An 18,618-nucleotide genomic window follows, 5' to 3' on the forward strand; every position below is an offset into this window, starting at 1 on the left:
GGGGTTTCCGGCCGGCTTTGGCAGTTTCCTGGTACGCCGTCATGATTTCGTGGCTTGTGGCTACATAATGAGTATCGCTTTGTGCTGCGTGCCTGGTGGTATGAAGGATGGCAGAGAAAAAAACAAAAGGGATAGGATGGAAGGAGGGAGAGGAGGATGAAAGGGGGCAATGCGAAAATGTACAGAAGTAGGTAGTAGGTAGTAAAAGAATAGCCCAATGATACAGTCAGGTAGGAGAGAACAGAACGCGAAGGATGGGCAATAGACTGGGCTATTCATAACTTTGGTTGTCATCATATATGCAGTGTTTCGTGATTGATGCTTCTTTATGCTTGATGCTGCAGACTTTGGTGTACACAAGATCTTGAACGTGTGATCTCTGGAGTTTGCTCTCAAAAATTACAGTTTGCCACCTCTCTCGTATCACCTCTGAGTCTTGTCAACAGTAGTGATTTTGGGTGCCAGGTTGCGCAGCTCAGCCTTGTCCTCCTCGGTCGGCGTAAATCCAAGTTTCTCCTCGGCTTTGTCAGATATGTACAATCCCAAGCCGCCCCATGCGATGATGGCGACACCGACGCCCAGCCGAGTTTTGGGTGTGAGGTTTTGGTAGGCCCTGTTGTCGTGAGCAAGATGTGAAGGAGTGAGTAAGTTTCTTGAGTTGGATTATTACATGAGGAGAGTGGATTTATGGGGGATGAGCTGACTTGAACATTTTGAAATATGGTGGTGAATGGTGAGTGTTGTGAGTTTTGAGCTGATTTCGTGTTCGAGGCTCGATTTCAAGTTGAGGAGTGTCGCTGGAGTGGACAAAAGTGGTGCTAGTTGTATATTTAATGAAATTCCATTGGTATATCGACGTTATCGTGATAGCGGCTCTTTGCGACGTGAGATGTGGTTGTCCTTTGTAGTTGAGATTGAGATGGCGATATTGATGACATGAGTTTTTTCTCCCCACTGTCGACGAGAGTTTAGTCGACTATGGGGATGTGGAGATGTACTCTACTAACGGTTATAGTGGCGAATTATGCTTATTTTGTGTTAAGGATGTACCTGATACTTTTCCTCTTTGTAGCAGAGGTCTCGATACATGTAATGACCCTGATACTTGGTGGACGCTGTTTGGCTGTTTAAGGTTTGATACGACAAAGATAGACTCATAGGTACATAGGGATTGTTGTTATGCAAATTTTAAAGCTCAACTTTGAACTGTTCAAAGGAATCCATGTATTTGGATTGGTTGAATAAATAGTTGCAAATGAGGTCGTCCAAGTTCAAGCAGGATTGTGACGCCTTTCGATATAGCCATTCATACACCCACTGCGCTGAACTTAATCCGCTGTGCGGCATGTCTGGCAAAGTTTCATAAACATTATTTGTATGTATTGATTAAAAAGAAAGACACTATTTGACCAGAATGCTCTCGTTGGAATCGCCGAGGAGCTCTGGAGCGTCCCCATCTCTACTCGTATGGGTGAATATAAATCGTGATAGTTATCTTTGAATCATTCTGTATCTGATGTCACCAAAAAGGTGGCTCAAAATTTGAAACATGAGATCATCTAGCTAGTTGTTTTATCGAGTATTGGGTATATATAGACAGCCATTGACAGCAACACTCTGCCATCTTATTGCCAGAACACACATATATACATATATACGCTGCTCTGTTGGGGAAGCATCTCTAAGCATAAATATGTATCAATCTTCAAGGGAAAGAGGATACTGACGGCCAATTCGATGTGTATACGAAAATGTTGATAATCTTGACATAAAACAGCTGGGCTTGTGGCCTTGCTACCTGATGTTCCTGCGTCAGCTAGCGTAGAATCCTGGTATTTCTAGCTGCTATCACTGGCGATCCCAACATCATCACTTACACTAATCGCAATAGTCACCAACTAAGGGAGGCAAGGGAGAGGAAATGGTAAGAAATAGGCTAGCTCTGCTGCAAGAATTAATAAAAAGCAAGGGAAGAATGACACTGCCGCCATGAGAAGAGTCTACGGTAAGGAAAAGGGAGAAAGTTCAGCTGGGCCAGCCTCAGATCAAGATGAATCATATTTCGGGATATCCCCCTTTTTAATCCTCTTCTTGAATTGTTTTTCCCTGGCTAGAAAGCTCAAATACGGAGCCACGACTAAGCTGACGAGAGAGAGCAACAGCCTCCCTGGCCGAGATGCTGGTATTGTTTCAACTAGGACACATTTGGTTCCCGCGGTGAAATTTGACCTATGTAATATGTGATCACATGTACAGAGCACTCATATTACAAATTCTGAAGAGAAGAAATGAGAGAGTGAGAGAATCGCCCGGGGTGAGTGGCTTCGAGCTGAAAATCTTGTTATGCTGACTTGGATAAAAGCAAATTACCGACCCCTTGGCGTCACCACACTTGCGCTTGCAGCCGGATAGACAGGGATGAGCAAAAATAAAGAGGGAATATGAGCAGATACAGTAGGCTAGACTTTAATAACGGGATTGAATCCGATCTGTTGGGATTATCCATATGTGGTACCTTGCATGACGAGGACAAGGGGGAGATTTGGTTCTTCATTATGATGCAGGTGGGCGCCTCATCACCCCTTTTTTGCATAAGCCACGAAAAGGAAATGCAGTGATAGGAAACAGTGCTGCCGTCACACAGACGTGAAGATGGACGTCTTCGGCTGGTTGCCGGGAACAATTGGCGCAGTGTAGCGTCATTATGCGCGTCTTCCAAAGCAGTAACAGATCAATCTAGCTGTTCGAACATATGAGGCCATACTTGCATTCGACGTTGTCATGGCCCAACACAACCCCGTGAATTGAATTGAGTTCAGCCTTTTGAGGCTGCCATGCTCGGCTTATTGTCCTCGCCAATCGTAAACAATGGCAATAGATAAGAGCCCGGGTCCTGTTTTATTGACTTTGACGGGTCCCACAAAGGCCACAAGTTAGCAGCATCTCAGGAACATGGATCCAGGGCCATGCTTTTCCCGCCCTCTAGCAGCCCTATTTGCCCATGTTACACTCTGATTCAATTGCGCGTCCCATAATTAATTCCAATTAGCACGCCTCCGTAGCAATCTTGGTGGGCGATCGGTTTTAAAATGGACGGCTCTCCCTGCAGTGCGACGTCAGTATCACCCGAATAGATGCGCTAAATCGTTTGATGCCAAGCAGGGGGAGGGGGGCCGAGAAACGGGAGACGAGGAGAGGCTGGTGCTGGCTGTCCATGGTCTTGGGGGGGATCGGAAACGAAAGCGGGAATGCTGAGAGTTTGCGGCCGTTAGATCACGAATGAATGAGGCAAGGTGCGTCGCTGATAGGAGCAGTGTTTGAGCTGTGATGAGCAGCTATTTCGTCTCGAAAGGGGTGCGACAGGTCTCACTTGGGTGGACATGGCCGTTTGTTTGTGAATCATGGTGTATGAGCTTGATGAGGTAGACCCGACTGTAACTCCGTATGTGTCTTTGTAGGCATGGTGAGTGGAGATTGACGCCGGCCAAGTATGTACGAGTACGAATATACGTGCGATTTCCTTCTTTCTGTGTCTCTCTCAGTGATCAAATCATATTGCTATCCATGACAACATGAATACGAAGCGTGTGACAGCCCAGTCCGATTTGAGGCACAGTCCTCGTAGAAGAGGGGAAACTTCAATTCCCCCGCTCCCGATGAATTTGCTGATCTGATCAGACAGAGGCAATCCGGCCTTGTTCATGTGGACGACGCTGGAGGCCGTGATTGGCAGCAAAAGGTACAGACAGCATGGAGGGGAGGGCATGCCAGGGGAGGCTGGCAATCACCGTTGCACGACATCAAAATGGTACGAGAATGTACTGTAATAGGTAGCGGCTGGCGACAAGGTACATTAGGTGGAATTAGAAAAGTCAATGAGTGCGGAGACGAGACGAGGCTGAGTACGAGTACCATGACGGTGCACGACGGGTGCACGCACGCTTTGTCTCAGCAGGGCCGCCAAGTATGTATGTGCCGCTCGTGCACGAAACAACAACAAACAACACGTCGATGAAATAAGATACGGAGGTGAAAGTAATTTGATGACCCCGAATTGATGAGACCTGCTCATCCGACAGCGACCGGGAATGTAGCGGCGTTAGATAGCTGAGATACAGATGAACGAACAATGACGGCTGGGAGCCACCACACGCTTGAGCTGTACCTGGCCTGGGCTGGCAATGGCGTCGACGCCGGGTGGTCTTAGGCGGACCAGGCGATCCAATCGCTGCACTCGAATGCTCGAGCAGGATTTTCACTCCATGTCTCCAGTCGTCTCTTGATGCTGGAAGCGTAATGGCTAGAGGGAACTAGCAGCCCCGTCGACAACCCTCTGGCCAGATCCGGAGCCGCGAAGTTGCAGGGGCCGAGCCCGGGTTTGGAGGTTCTAGGTGGTGCTGGTGCTGTGCTGGTGCTGCGCTGTGCTGGATTTTTAGCGGGTTTCCCCCCCCCCGTCCTGGTCAGAGCTCCACTGCACCTCAGTCTTTTATCACTAATGGACCACGGCGTAAGCACCTGAAGGAAGGGCAGTGCTCCAGGCCTTGCTCGCCGACGAATTTGTACTCGGCTCTTACAAACTCTTAACCTTTGTAAACCTCCAACCACAGTCGGCTTCATCAGTTCCTGGTGGCAGCGTCGACATCCGGGCTGGCTGATGCTCTCCTCACCTTTTTCTCCTCTCCTCTCGGTGCTTTCCTTCTCCCTTCCTCTTCTCTCACCCCCAGGCGCGGTGACGGTGACGGTGACGGTGACGGTGCTGCCCTGAACGGCCGAGAGAGGCCCCTCCAACCCTTTTCGACCGACCCCTTTCGACCGCAGCCATGCAGCGCGTTTCTGCTTTCCTGCCCTCGTGGGAAAAGAGAAACTCTGGCGGTTCCAGGAGTGGCAGCGTGTTTGGCTGGCCCAACAGGTCGTCACAGCCTCCGCCCCCCAATGGCCTGTCCAAGATCAACACCGACGCCGCCAATATGCAGGTCAAGCGGGTTCAGCGGGAAGCTTTTTGGCCCGCGACGCTCGACCTTGAGAGCGACAAAGCAGCTCGCATCCTCAAATCCTTTTGCAGTATGTTGGTGCCTCTTCATTTGCAAGACTCTTGATGCTCAAGTGATCCATCAAAAGCTTCGGAATGGAGCAAAATGCAGATTCAATGCTAATTCTGGGACTCATATAGTGGACGGCTACTTCGCCCCTATCGACGACGTGCCGGCGTCTCCGTCTTCCACCTCGACGGGCGTCAGGACCCTGGATCAAGTTCCCAAGAAGATCCCAAAGCGAATAATACAGAATGCAGCCGCCATTGCCGTCTTTACGTGTATGCGCAGTGGCTTGTGGATGACCGGTTCGGGCGGCTCAGGTATCCTGATTGCCAGAAAGTCGGACGGCACTTGGTCTCCGCCTTCAGGCATCATGCTTCACACTCCAACCCTCAGCTTCATCATCGGAGTCGACGTCTACGACTGCGTCCTGGTCATTACCAGTCTTGCTGCGCTTGAATCCGTCTCTAGACCGCGAGTGACGCTTGGCGAAGATGTCGAGCTTCGGACAGGAGAGACCGTCTCAATTGGCTCTGATGAAGCCGATGTCAATTGGAGAGACCTGGGCAACACCGTGTTGACGTACATGAAAGCGCGAGGCCAGCAGCAATCAGTCAACCTATACGGATGCATGCTGTCCGAGCGCAGCAACGAAAACGACCGCTTCTACGGCTCCACTGACATCACTCATATGGACATCCTTGCTGGAAATGTCGCTCATGGTGTCGAAGAGACCACTTCTTTGAACGAAGTTCTCAAAATGGCTGAGGGAAGAACTGACTACGACAATGCTGTCATCACCAGGGTTGCTGCGGAGCCTGCGCCGAGTGACGCTTTGATCACTACAAGCCCTCCTAAATCGGTATCGATGCCCGCATCTCCTCACACTTCGTTTGGTATCCCCCAGGCGGATGATCCGGACCCCTTTGGAGTCCTGGCGCTGGAAATGGCGGGCCTTGAGATCCGTGAGGCTGGCTCTCGCATTCGACCGACAAGTAGCTTGTTCGACATGAACCAGGCTCCCATGAGCCCAACTGTTGCGTCCAAATTTAGCCGGCAGAGCATGGATACCTTTGTGTCAAGAAGCAACCGGAACAGCTACGTGTCAATGCGCACCATCCGGAGCCAGGTGACTGATGCTGGCACCCAGACTGACGTGGGCAACACACCGGCGACGTCTCCCAGCCCAGGCCCTAGCGACAGCAACGGGCGGGCATCCCCAGCCTATATCGAGTCTGTAAAGGAAGAGGAGGAGGAAGATGATGAAGCAGAGAGGGTAAGAAAGGAAGAAGATGAAGAAGAAGACGAGGAGGACGAGGAGGAGGATGAAGACGAGGAGGAGCCGGTTGTGGCAAAGGCTGTCGCTCATAGGCTCTCCAAAGACGTATCCGTCGGTGTTGACTCTGCGGACGAAGCAGAGCTAAGCGACGACGACGACGCCATTTCCCTCTCTGAAAGCCTTCGCCGTGAAGAAGATGAGATGAGTCACGACGAATCAAGCGAAGAAGAAGGGCTCTATGAGCACGAGGAAGATGATAGCGATGACGACATGCACGATGCCGATGAGGACGATGACATTGAAGAAGAAGAACCTGTGGTCTTTGAGGTCGCCGCGGTGCAGCGAACTAGCACGCAGGCCCTCTCCTCTCGCATGATCCAAGCTCGGGGCAACGTTGTGACAATCGCCAAGAGAGTGCCACCACCTCTGCCAACCCGCAGCCCTGCCAGGATGTCCCGCATTGCCAATAAGGACGGTACTGGCGAGGAGCTCAACTTGCAGAGCCCCCTTAGCCAGACATTCAGCAGCGATGGCGATATGGACGGCCAAGAAGCCAATGACGACAACATCGACGCCGTGGCAGCGACGGAGCAGAAAGAGCAGGAGGCTGAGCACTCCGAAAGCGATGAGAGCGATGCCGCAGAAGAGCCCCAGCACAAAGCCCCGGCTTCAGAGGAGAACGTTCCCAGCTCCGACGAGTCTAGTGCCGATGAGGCCGACTTCGAGGACCATAAGCAAGACGACGCTCTGCTGAACGAACCCCACAGCGAACAGATCGACAACTCGGATGCGGCATCAAACAGGAAGAAGCACACCTCATCTATCTACACTGGCGTGACCGAGGACCGTTGGAGCGACAACGGATCCTCAGTCACCACACCCACCTCTGAGCAGAGATTCTCTCTAATGGTGGAGGAGAAGATTGTTGATGAGACCCCCAAGAAAACGATTCAAGAAGCAAAGGAAGTTGACGATTCTCCCTCTGCGCCCACCGAAACTACCCACAGCCCGGCAGTGACGGTAGCCAACTAAACAACGAGACAACTCGAACACGCGACACGACGACAAACAGACAGCATTCATTACCCAGCAGCCAAGAGGACGGTTTACACGAAATTATTATATTCCCTTCGCGCTCTCATTTGACTATTTCTTTACTCGTTTTGTTCTTTCTCATTTATGGATATCGACTAATAATTGGCGTGCGGATCTTTACTGGGATAAAGCTCTTTATATCGCATCGAGATATATGGGCGGCGCTGTCGGCTTCGAGAATGAAGCGCTTGCTTGGAACTACTTTTGGTGAAGAAAAATTTAGTGGCGTTTAGAGACTTGGGAACTGTGCTTTTTTCACATAGATATAGGGCGCCCTTTTTGCGATAGCATGGAGCGATGACGGGGGGTTACCACGGTTGCAGAGGTTGTGACGGGGAAACATTTTCGGTGTATGATATTACGCTGGGGGGAGAGGGAACCATCAATAACGAGGCAAATGATGTCGCAAACAGGATACTGCGTACGCGGCAACGGATATTTCTTCTTTTCTCTTTAGCTTTGGGATCCGTATTTCTGCTCTTTTAGTAATTCTAATTGAGGGGAGGGAGAGGCTTTCATGCCTTGTCCTTTCAGAATAAAACTCCAAGATTTGGACTCTATTCGTGCGTTCCCGCGATCAACTCGAACCTGTTAAACCTTTAGAAACCTTTTTATGGCCATGAGTCTGTGCATGTATAAGAGGTATCTCAACATCTGAAGCAGTGTAATTCATTGCAGAGGGCGAGAGAGTTATACGGTTGTCAATGGCCTGGCTGAGTGTAAAAGAGTCAGAGAGGCGGCTGGCCATGGACCTGGCAGCTGGCAGCAACAACTACAAGAGTAAGAGAGCGTTTGTGTTTTTCTTTTCTCTCCTTTTTACAAACGAGCACTCAGATCTCTTCTTCCTTTTCTTCAGATATTCCCCTTTTCTCCATCTCCTTGAGTTTTTTATTTCTTGGTTATTTGCGCCGGCTATTGTCATCTGCGAAGTGCTATAGCGTATTGAAGAGAACGAAAGACGGCAAAGACCATGACCGGTTCACAGAGCATACCGGGAAATACTGCGAGAGTAAGCAGTGCAGGAAATTCTCACCTTGGAGCCTGTAACCAAGTCGCCTCTAGAACTCCTAGAAAGCAGCAGCAGATGCACGCCAATGTTGTGCCTGAATTTCAGAGTGAGACTCATCGAGACGGCGGCATCCAGAGCGTGTCTCGTAGCACTGGCAAGACTGGGTACACCGCCACAGAACTTCCCGCCGGCAGCGCCACACTCACGCCTACGCCACACCGCTACGGTTTGCGCGCGCGAAGAGCATCTCGAGGCTCGTTTTCGACTCCCTCGCGTTGTCGTCGCACGGCTCCTCAGCAACACGCCCAGCATCTCTCGACGCCCACCAAGACGAGCGGCAGCGGCGCAGCGGCAATTCGCACGGGCTCTCCGCTCAGCTACCACATCGGCCACTAGAAGCGCGATTCTTTGCGGCAGCGGCGGCAGAATTACCCCAGCAGCAGGGCGAATAATAAAAGTTGCAGCAGCAACTCTGCGAATACCATCGGCAGCAACAACAACAGTCTGCTCGCAATGGCCAGCGGGGGGAAATGGCGCGAGGAGCAGATCCTCATCATCTGCCCCGGCAGCAGAACCACCATGGCCCAGCTGGGCTGCGGCGAACTGTCGCCTCCGGCTCATCGCATCCCCACGAGGATGTTTAGGGACGACGAGGACCCTCAGCAGTGGCGGCCGTATTACACGTACAAGCGCACCAGGGTCATTGATGGCGTGGAGAATGAGGAGTGGGTGGAGGATGTAGACGAAGACAAGGATGCCGTATGGCCAATTGAGGGTATGTCAGATGAAGGAAACAAAGTTTGAAAGGAAGAGTGAAGAGAGAGAGATCATGGGCTAATGTTTTTTGTAGGTGGCCGCATCGTCCAGATGGACGCCTTCCTCGCCTTCCTCGACCACGTCCACGGCCTGCTCACCACGACATACCACAACACCCCAATCATGCTCATGGCATCCCCCCAGTGGACGCGGCCCGACTGCGAGACCATTGCGCGCTACATCTTCGAGAAGACAAAGACGCCCGCGCTCTGCCTCATCCACAGCGGCATCGCCACCCAGTACGGGCTCAAGTGGCCCAACATGACCGTCATCGACATTGGCTACGAAAAGGTCGACGTCACGGCCATCCACGACGGGCGCGTCATCAACCACATGGACCTGGGCAGCCCGCAACCCGACCGACACATCAGCGGAGGAGAGGTCTTTACGCAGAAACTACAGGAGCTGCTGAAGAGCAAAAACTTCAACCACGACATGGCGGAGCAGCTGAAGAAGAGCGGCATCTGCGAAGTGCTGCCTTACGCCCCCGCTCAGAAGGCTCTCGTGGAGCTTCCTGTCGAGTCTTCTTCCAACGCATCACAGTCCCAGTCGCGCCCAGCAGGAGGCGCAGCGACAGAACAGAGTGCTCCCGCAGCAGATTCAACGGCACCGGTTTCCACAGACGTACCACGGATTAACGAGCCGTCCGACGTCGTCATGGAGGAGAACGAAGGCGCTGACACCAACATTGATGATGATGGCGTCCTAGATGTTGCTAGCATCGTCACCAGCGGTCAGACTAAGGAGTTCCTTGCCAAGAAGGAGAAGGAGAAGGAGAAGGGTAAGCCTGGACGAAAGTCTAACAAGGAGAAGGAAGCGGAGGCGGCAGCCCAAGCAAGGCCCGTTCGACAGCCCAATTCGAAGAAGATGCGCAACACGTTCTCATACGAGGAGATTGTCATGGAGGAAGTCCACAAAGAGGTGCCTGCGCCGGCTCCCGTATCTATGCCTATCCAGATGCAGGGTGTGGAGGGCAGCAACGGCGGAGAGGCTCCCGCCTCAGAGCCGGTAGCAGAGCCCGCATCAGAACCCGCACCACAAGCAACGGAGGCAGATGCAGATGCCAAACCCCCAGCTCCTGTAGGGACCGATGACGTACCTCCTTCAGAACCCCTTGTCAAGACAGAGGAAACAAAAGTCAATGGTGACGGCAACGGCAATGAAACTACCGTAGACTCTAAGCCTGCCGAGGTCGTCAACGGGAACCAAACCACCGTCGACACTGACAATGCCGAGCCCCCTGAGCTCCGGCCCAAGCGAATCCGCCGCGACATCGAAGTCGGCCTGGAGCGCTTCCTCTTCGCGGACCGCAACGAAATCGACCGCATCGTCGAAACCATCTATCGCACCATCCAGGGCGTTGAGGACATGTACATGCGCCCGGCTTGCTGGGACAACCTCGTCTTCGTCGGCAACGGCTCGCGGCTGCGGGGCCTCAAGGACAACATCTTGCAGACACTCAACGCGCGCCACCTCATCTCGCCGTCCACGGCCACCATGTTCACGTCAGAGCTACCGTCCAACGTCGCCACGCCCGCCGGCACCGGCTCGCAGACGCCCATCGGCTCCTTCAACGGAGCGCCGCACCAGCTGTCCAGCGGCGGCGGTGTCAACCCGCTCCTCCAGGCCGCCACGACGGCCGCCACCTTTGGCATCCCCGGCAGAGACACGATCCAGGTCGCCACGGGATCGACGCCCATGGTCGGGTCTGAGGCGGCCGGTCCCGCCAGTGGCCACCACTTTCACAGCCAGACGCCCACCAGCATCAAGACCATCGCTCTGCCTACATATCTGAGCGAGTGGAGCAAGAACGGCTTCGAGGAGGCCATGTTCTTGGGCGCCCAGGTGGCTGCGAGAATAGCCTTTTGCCTGCACTCCAACATGGACGCTCAGGCCATCGAGGCACAGAAGTCAATGAGCCTGAGCAGAGTCGACTACAAGTGAGTTCCTTTTACTCAGTATGAACCACCTTTCTGATGTATACTAACCCTCTTTTCCTTAACAGCGAACACGGCCCCAAGGGCATCCGAACACATTCCATGCTCAGCTGAACCAAGTAAATCACCAGTTCGCATAGAGTTTTAGGATGCTAAACGGGTTTTCCTCTTTTAATGTGCAATTTAATCCCTCGCGCTTTCGTTGTTTTCGAATAAGGACACTGTCGAGTTTCTTTCTCTCCATCTCTCAGAATCTTCCATCTTATCTGGAGTTTTAACGGACGGGCACGGAGGGCGTGTCAGATGAAATGTGACTGTTGAAAAAGAACACACTGGTGGAGGACTTTTAGGGGCTAGACAATGCCCAGAGAATATTTTCCCCTCAAACATATAGGAGAACGAGAGATACCATGAAATGCTCAAATTGTAAAAAAAAAATCCAAGTCTCTTTTTGATGCCGTAACTACCTGGTACCTATAACATGCCTATGAAAATGAAATACATGGAGGAATGCTGCCTGCCTCCTTGAAATATTCGGAACTATCCAGATAATCTTCTTCAGGACTCTCCCGCAGCTACTCGTGTCTTTTATACATCACCTGCGGATAGCCCTCCGACTCATTCACACGCTTCTTTTCCGCTGCTTCTCAACCTTATGGATAATGAAGCAAAATTTCTCCTCGCACTATAGATTACGGCGTTGCTGCTTTCTGAGTCGCCAACGCGACCGGATACACTGTCGTTTCCCCTCCAATCTGGATATGACGCTACACTGCCCGTAGTTCCGTAAGGGGAGGACCTGGGATGAGTAAACGCACGCCTTTTGCGCGACTTCTAGCCCGCTGCATTTCTGGCGGCAGCCTCTCGAGCTGCTTGGTGCCAGTCCGTCTTCAGCAGGTAAGTATATTCGATCGAAGAGACCCTATCATCAGAGTTAGTCAAAAAGGGCTTGCCACTTCATCATCACTGCTTTAACGGGGAGTTGATTCGATTTGAACATACAGTATCAAGCCCACGGTGACGCCGGCCCATAGACCCTGCAGTTTCCAGCCGAGTCCAAAAGCCAATGAGAGCGAAATGGGCAGCGAGACGACGTAGTATGAGATAAGGTTGACTGGTCCGCCTATGCTCTGTTTGCCGATACCACGGAGCAATCCATGCGCACCGGCGCTCATGCAGTCGAATACCTGCATGACGGCGACAACAGGCAAAATGCTGGCCACGATGGAGATGACCCCCTCATCATCCGTGAAGAGCAGCGGTAGGTGGAATCGAAGACTGCTGTAAATGGCAAAGTTGAGGAGTCCGAGTACGCAGTGCGTCACAAAAGTCTAGGATGCATGTTAGTAAAGGCTCGCTTTTGCTTTTTTCCCCTGCTTGTTCGTTATAGGAGCGGAACGTACCACTTTGCCAGTAACTCTGGCCGCGTCGACAAGCCCAGCGCCTATCAGGTTGGCAACGCGAGTAGACGCGGCAATCGACATGGGGAAGGGAATCTGGTATGAGATGGAGGCAATTGTCGAAACGACGCTCTGGGCGGCGAGATAGTCGGATCCGAAGCGGCTGGCCAATAGCGTCAGGATCTCGAAAGCGAGCCACTCGGCTTCGACCATGATCATGCCGGGAAGCGCCAGCCGGATCATGACCCACCAGTTGGTGAGTGCTCGCTTGCTGAATCCGCCCCAGCATTCGCGGCCGTTGACGAACCGGACATAGCAGAATAGGAGCACCGGCAAGATGTTCTCCGTAATGGCCACGGCAATGGGCGCGCCAACGAAGCCGTACTCGAGCTTCCAGACGAGCAACCAGGTAAGGAAGACGTTGAAGGGAGCGGCGAAGAGGAGAACATATGTGGTTGCCTGGAAGAGACCCTGCGACTGGGTGAAGCGCTTGCCGCACTCAAACAGAATGACGCCGGGAATCGCAAAGATCATGACGCGAAGGTAGAGAGCGGCAAGTCGAGCAGACTCGGGGTCGGGCACCATGCGCTGCAAGATTGGTTCCGCGCCGAAGAGCCACAGGAAGATGACGGGCACGGAGAGGGTCAGCAGGAAGCATGCCATGCGCTGGCACTGCAACCCAACAAGATGCTTGTGGCCGGAACCATATGCCTGAGCGCAGAGGGTATCCAGACTTGTGGCCAAACCTTGAAAAGGGGCCAAGCAAGAGATGGCTTGCGACATGTTGGCCACTGGTAAAGTTCATTAGTTTCAATTTCTCATAATTTTGCCGGAGATCAATGGTTGTGACGACTTACATGATATAGCTCCCAGCTCTATGGTACCAATGCGACCAACGGCAAAGATGCCGGCAACATTGATCGAATATTGGAGAAAAAATGTCACAATCAGCGGCCCGCAGTATGACAGTACCGTCTTGGCCTCACGCTGCCATGTCGTGCGAATCCGTCCCGTCGTTATAGCCTCCTCCCACTGCTCATCTACGTCCTCCTCGCCCGCAGAGACGGATACCTGTCGATGTGTCCGTGTACCATAGTCGTGGTCGCTATCTCGGGAGAGCAGCGGCGCATCCTCTTCGGACTCTTCCTCATACTCCTCGACGGGGACTTTGGTGCTAAAGATCTTTCGATACATTCGAGCGGGCAGCGATTGGCTCTTGTTCGCATGTTTTGGGGGAAGGACGTGGTTGTCCCGGAGGAGGCTGCGCTCGGCATCGCGAGATTGCTTCCGCTCTAGTGGTGTCAAGATGGGCTCATCCAAGGCGCTTGAGTTGAAAGCAGGTCGAGCTGCTCCGTATGCCACGCCGCTTGGCCGGCGATACATGAAGTGATGGCTATGATCGACATCAATCTGGTCATCGGCAGGATCGAAGTCGTCATCAGTGCACTCTGCAATGTCTTGAGCCAGAACTTGCTCCGCAAGAGGAGATCCGGAACGGAACGAAGACGAAAAGGCTGGGTGGTCATGGCCAGAAGGCCCAGAGTTACCAGCGGCCGCGGGACTCATGGTGATGTAGTGGTCTCTCTCGCGGGGAGAGAGGGAGCTCGAGATATATTTGATCTACTCGCTCAAGTGTCGGGGCTCGAGGGTTGAGAGGGCGCCACCATTAAAACACCTGATATATCGGCTCGGCCTCGGATTTATAACAGCTTCTTCTCTTATCCTCCTTCCGACTGCCTTTCTCGATCTGAAAAGCGTCGTTGGGTGGTGTATCTGCAGGGAGATCGATCGACAAGGCGTATACACGGCGCTCCTTTTAAGAAAAGGGGAGAAATTCTGTTGGACCTGTGTCAAAGCCTCGTGTTGAACCAAAGAACAAGCCAATTGCTCCCAGGAGTCACACAGAGAAAAGCTCTTCGGCTAACTCTGCCCTCTCGAATCGGCGTGCGCCAGTTGGCAGCACGAGACACCGATAGAGAGAAGAGAGACGAGATCGAGTCCTTCGCAAATGGCTTTGGACGAAGTAGACGGCTGGAGGGTCGTTCGAACAGAAGGAGGGGAGTCGAAGAGGAAGTGGGAAGAGAAAAGATGAAGATCCAAGATGCGCCAGGAAGTTGCTGCAGCACCAAGTATCAGGTGCTAAGACAATATTAGTCGGACGCAATCCATGAACTAAGCATATTCGGATAGTGTGGTGCTCCGGGACGGCTTCAAAAGGCAAGGTATAAAAAACTAGCAGATTTGGAGGTGGCACAAAGAGGATACACAAACACAGTACCTTACGTGGACTCCATCGAACTAAGGTACTCCATACGACCTATCAGGTAGCATCGCCATGATGCTAAAAAGTACGAGTTACATGCTCCATCTTCTGCCACTACACATTACAGTATTCAGGCATCTCATGCTCATCTCCAAATTCTCCCAGTTCAGACCGTTCGGAGTATAAGGTCCCGTGCTAGCTCCGATGGCCCTCCGTGTTTCTGTCCGGGACATTTGTTCAGCAGGGGGGGCGAATGTCTCTCTTTTCAATGCTATACGACTAATACTGGTTGGCACCTTCAACCAAGATCAACTCATCAATCGTGCAATCTGCGTGCGCAATTCACGCCATATTCCACCAGCCAGCCGTGGGCTAGTCAAGTCATGGAAAATCCAAATAAAGACCAGCCCGCACGGCTGAACCGAGGGACAGGCAAGGGAAAATTAAAAATTTGTACAGCGCCAAGGATGAACCACCGCCGATGGCGCGGCCACCCCCATCATGGGCTCTGCATTAGCAGCACGTCTGGTAATGGATCCCTGTCTCGGGCCGGTTTAGCGGACGTGGTGGCGTGGAAGGCCACCGTTCATCCACTGAAACTAGTTTTTACAGGCGCTGTATCTCACTGCTCGCACTAGGTGCACTCACTGCTTTTCACTACTCCGTACCGAGTAAAGATTCGAACCAGTCGCTTTTGGCCCCCTCCACCATCTTCATCGCCGTCTTGTCTAATGTCGTCTCTCCCACGCTGATGATGCCGCTTTGGGTACGCCGAAGAATGAGGGGAATCCCTACGAGTCCAAGGCCCGCGCTTCCGTCCTCTCTTTCTCCAACTGGGCGCCGTGTTAGTTAGTCAGTCCTGCTACTCCGTAGACTTGGACTCATATCCATGTGCTCTTCAGCGGTGACCAGATGCCATCGGAGTGCGATCTACGGAGTCCCAAAACAGTCAAAGGATGGAGAGCCGGAGCGAGGCGAATCAAGAAACGAGCCAGTTGTTGTTGGGCAGGCTTGTGCCAGAATCCACACATCACGCTGTCTTGTCTTACAAGGATTGCCTCCGTATATGCAGACATCTACGCGTATTGTAGCAAAAGGCGCGCCTAGCTTGACGTTCTGATATCATAATGGTTGCTCTGTAGAATGAATAGCCGTCAGCCCATGTTCACGATGGATTTAGCCAGACGCCCTGCCGGTAGCATCTCCCCGACTATGTATGTACAAACAATAGCCAGCCTCGTGGGAAGCAAGAATCCCTGTCTGCACATCACATCCTTCGCTCAAGCGTCCACACCACCTTGGCGTCTGTGCGGCATCGCCCAACTAAAAATACAACCCCCATCCCAGTGGTTGACAGCAGATCCTAACCCGACAGCAACGAGGTGTGGCCATTTCGTGCAACAATATTGGCCCCTTTGCCGCCTCACCGGCAAGCCACTGTATTATCGCCGGCGACGCCCATGCTTGTACTTTGATACGCGAGGTAACATCGGAATCCAGCACCCGTCGAGTAACAGAGTGAGTGGTACGGAGTAGAGTGGCCCAGATCGTTCACTGCAAGCAAACAGCCTCTCCGTAGTCGCTGCGCTCACACCGCATCCGCATCTGCGTCGGCCTCCGAATGCCGCTCTGTATATCTGCGTCACAATTTAGTCCCCAGCGGCCAAATGCCAAATCTCTCCCGTCTTGTCAACTAAGCAGTGTCGCTGGGAGTGTACGTCCACATGAAGCCTTTCCAATCAGGCTCGGAGTGGGCCGCAGTTGCAGCCCAAGGGACCTCGCCCTTCCCGTAGGCCTGTAGCGGCATGCTATATGGCATCCGAAGGCCAATGAGAGGCCTTTGTCCTTCTGTGAATGGCGATGCATCCGGGGTATCTGACTGGAACGAGCTCACCATGACCCCGTTTTCACTGAGCAGCCCCGGCCACACCAACACGCCAACCTCCCAGGAAGCGATTCGAACATCCCCGGTAGAATTGGGTGCCTCGCCCCACGCCTGTTTCGACATGTTTGCCGATGTTAGCAGGGCCCAGTCAATCGAATTGTTCTGGTTGAAGCGGGTATAAGTCTTGATGTGCGGGGCCGCACGGTTTCGCCCGCTATCGCCGCTAATGGTAGGCGGCTGTTCAAGAGGCCCTATCCAACGCTGTTAGTCCAAAACAGGCTCTCAGAGGCTCTCTTCTTCCGTATATCTAGCCTAATACTCCATCATCTCATCTTACAAAACTACAAGGTAACTGATTCGCTAGAAGTGATATCAAGAGGACAAAGATAGAGACAAGTACTTGCCTGCTCCATTTGCACTATCATTGGCCCAGTGACGCAGCATTGGATGAAGATAGTGCAGCTGCCTGATATGCTGCGCCGACTTAATCTTGGTGTGAATCGATTGCCCCGAAGCATAACCATCCAGCGAGTTCCGGATCTCGTCTGCCGTGGGGAAGACGACCTTGAAGCTTGGCCTCTTCGTATCCTGGGTCCGGGTTGTGGATAGCGTGTCAAACAATGTCTTTTGCAGCCAATCGTCCTTGGCACCAAGAGTCGCAATAGAAGATATTTGAACCACGATTTGTGACTCTCCAGGCTCAACAGGCACGACTTGTAAACATTTCTTTAACGCGGTCCAGCCCCAGGCCGGGCTACTTGTATCATACAAGCAGTGTCTGCCCGGAACACTCGCTATCAGGGTTGCACGTATGCTCGAGAAGTCGAAATTGAGCAGACGATCTACGAGCTGTTTGCAAGTAACCCTATGGGAGTCATATTGCATCAAGTATGTCAATAGATCCGCCTTGAACTTCGCTCCACTGCCGATGGAAAATTGTTCTGCTTGCTGGAGTCCGGTATCCAGCTCCGACATCCATGGGAGCTTTGGAGATCTCCAGACAGCGTTGGTCATGTTGGTCCAGTCTTTTGGAATCATATTTGCTGTGTGGATGACAACTTGTGCGGTGTGATCAGCTCGAAATATTATCATCATCTTGGAGTGATGAGTCCCGAACATTTCGGGCATGGGCGCGCAATGCAGATGCACGTTGGGGTGTTGCAATGCGTGCTCCTAAATCAAAGTGAAGATGCAAGGCGACATCAGTCTCAATTCAACTATGCATTCAGAATGGTAGGATTAAATAAATTGTAAACTGGAATTGTGAAATAATGCGAATGGGAATCGGAAGAAAAGACAAGATATAAACTCGTCATGTGTATCTCTACATCCAAGGGAGAGCATTGTCAAGCAACAGCCACATACCGAAAGAACAACACGATTCAAATCATTTCTTTTCCAGAATCCGTGAACCACGTGTAACTGAACCGAATCTCTAACGCGCCGATCAAAGGCATCCATCACGAAGGGGATATCGTGAAGAAAGTTGAACTGCCAGCACTCGGTGATGGAGGGGTCACCCAGGATATCCTCCAGAGTCACCGTATCCTTATTCGATTCTTCCGGGACATCTCGAATTCTGGTGAGCTGCCATGGCGATTTTTGTACAACCTGACGAAACCTTTTTCGTGGAGGACTAATGGGCCGTGAGAGAGATGCCAAAGCTCCGAATTCACTGCCCTCGTCAAAACTGCGCTGACGCTTGCGCGAGGAGTCCATGATCCTAGGGTAAGGCTGCCAAAACCGACATGGGCTTGTTAGAGCTTCGTTTCCTTGGTGGCAGAGTGAAACGATGGAACTAATTGGACTAGGGCGAAGATGCTGATGATACATGAAAATGAGAGAGAAAAGAGCCCTAGAGAGGAAAAGAGGGAGAAAAAGGGCTGTTCTATGCTACTGCT

General features: G+C 52.3%; 6 protein-coding genes across 6 annotated transcripts; 3 read left to right on the top strand and 3 right to left on the bottom strand.

Annotated features, from left to right (window-relative positions):
* Window positions 1–268: 268 nt before the first annotated feature.
* Window positions 269–933, bottom strand: V8C40DRAFT_239004 (uncharacterized protein). The gene is made up of 2 exons (XM_083214558.1): window positions 705–933; window positions 269–613 (listed from the first exon to the last, which is right to left on the bottom strand). The coding sequence occupies exons 1-2, from the start codon at window positions 710–712 to the stop codon at window positions 424–426; spliced, it is 198 nt and encodes a 65-aa protein (XP_083075546.1). The 5' UTR covers window positions 713–933; the 3' UTR covers window positions 269–423.
* A 3,557-nt stretch (window positions 934–4,490) lies between these two features.
* Window positions 4,491–7,992, top strand: V8C40DRAFT_239008 (uncharacterized protein). The gene is made up of 2 exons (XM_083214559.1): window positions 4,491–5,061; window positions 5,171–7,992. The coding sequence occupies exons 1-2, from the start codon at window positions 4,821–4,823 to the stop codon at window positions 7,342–7,344; spliced, it is 2,415 nt and encodes an 804-aa protein (XP_083075547.1). The 5' UTR covers window positions 4,491–4,820; the 3' UTR covers window positions 7,345–7,992.
* A 385-nt stretch (window positions 7,993–8,377) lies between these two features.
* V8C40DRAFT_263800 (uncharacterized protein) lies at window positions 8,378–8,812 on the top strand (the record flags this gene model as incomplete). Its single annotated transcript, XM_083219495.1, has 1 exon — window positions 8,378–8,812. The coding sequence occupies one exon, from the start codon at window positions 8,378–8,380 to the stop codon at window positions 8,810–8,812; it is 435 nt and encodes a 144-aa protein (XP_083075548.1).
* Window positions 8,813–8,929: 117 nt separating this feature from the next.
* Window positions 8,930–11,283, top strand: V8C40DRAFT_263801 (uncharacterized protein; the record flags this gene model as incomplete). Its single annotated transcript, XM_083219496.1, has 3 exons — window positions 8,930–9,191; window positions 9,267–11,172; window positions 11,238–11,283. 3 exons carry the CDS (start codon window positions 8,930–8,932, stop codon window positions 11,281–11,283), a joined length of 2,214 nt encoding a protein of 737 aa, XP_083075549.1.
* Window positions 11,284–11,607: 324 nt separating this feature from the next.
* V8C40DRAFT_239013 (tyrosyl-DNA phosphodiesterase-domain-containing protein) lies at window positions 11,608–14,743 on the bottom strand. The gene is made up of 4 exons (XM_083214560.1): window positions 13,427–14,743; window positions 12,573–13,360; window positions 12,172–12,500; window positions 11,608–12,091 (listed from the first exon to the last, which is right to left on the bottom strand). The coding sequence occupies exons 1-4, from the start codon at window positions 14,133–14,135 to the stop codon at window positions 12,004–12,006; spliced, it is 1,914 nt and encodes a 637-aa protein (XP_083075550.1). The 5' UTR covers window positions 14,136–14,743; the 3' UTR covers window positions 11,608–12,003.
* Window positions 14,744–16,525: 1,782 nt separating this feature from the next.
* Window positions 16,526–18,436, bottom strand: V8C40DRAFT_263803 (tyrosyl-DNA phosphodiesterase; the record flags this gene model as incomplete). The annotated part of the gene is made up of 3 exons (XM_083219497.1): window positions 16,526–16,968; window positions 17,137–17,890; window positions 18,083–18,436. The coding sequence occupies 3 exons, from the start codon at window positions 18,434–18,436 to the stop codon at window positions 16,526–16,528; spliced, it is 1,551 nt and encodes a 516-aa protein (XP_083075551.1).
* Between the last annotated feature and the right edge of the window lie 182 nt (window positions 18,437–18,618).

Source organism: Trichoderma camerunense (genome assembly GCF_050948025.1).
Source record: "Trichoderma camerunense strain CBS 138272 chromosome Unknown V8C40scaffold_5, whole genome shotgun sequence".
Classification (NCBI taxonomy): Eukaryota; Fungi; Ascomycota; class Sordariomycetes; order Hypocreales; family Hypocreaceae; genus Trichoderma; species Trichoderma camerunense.

Coding starts and splice junctions, on each gene's coding strand:
- V8C40DRAFT_239008 (XM_083214559.1), top strand. CDS start 4,821: ATGCAGCGCGTTTCTGCTTTCCTGCCCTCGTGGGAAAAGAGAAACTCT. Junction 5,062..5,170: donor CATCCTCAAATCCTTTTGCA/GTATGTTGGTGC, acceptor GGACTCATATAG/TGGACGGCTACTTCGCCCCT.
- V8C40DRAFT_239013 (XM_083214560.1), bottom strand. CDS start 14,135: ATGAGTCCCGCGGCCGCTGGTAACTCTGGGCCTTCTGGCCATGACCAC. Junction 13,361..13,426: donor AGAGCTGGGAGCTATATCAT/GTAAGTCGTCAC, acceptor GAACTTTACCAG/TGGCCAACATGTCGCAAGCC. Junction 12,501..12,572: donor CCAGAGTTACTGGCAAAGTG/GTACGTTCCGCT, acceptor CATGCATCCTAG/ACTTTTGTGACGCACTGCGT.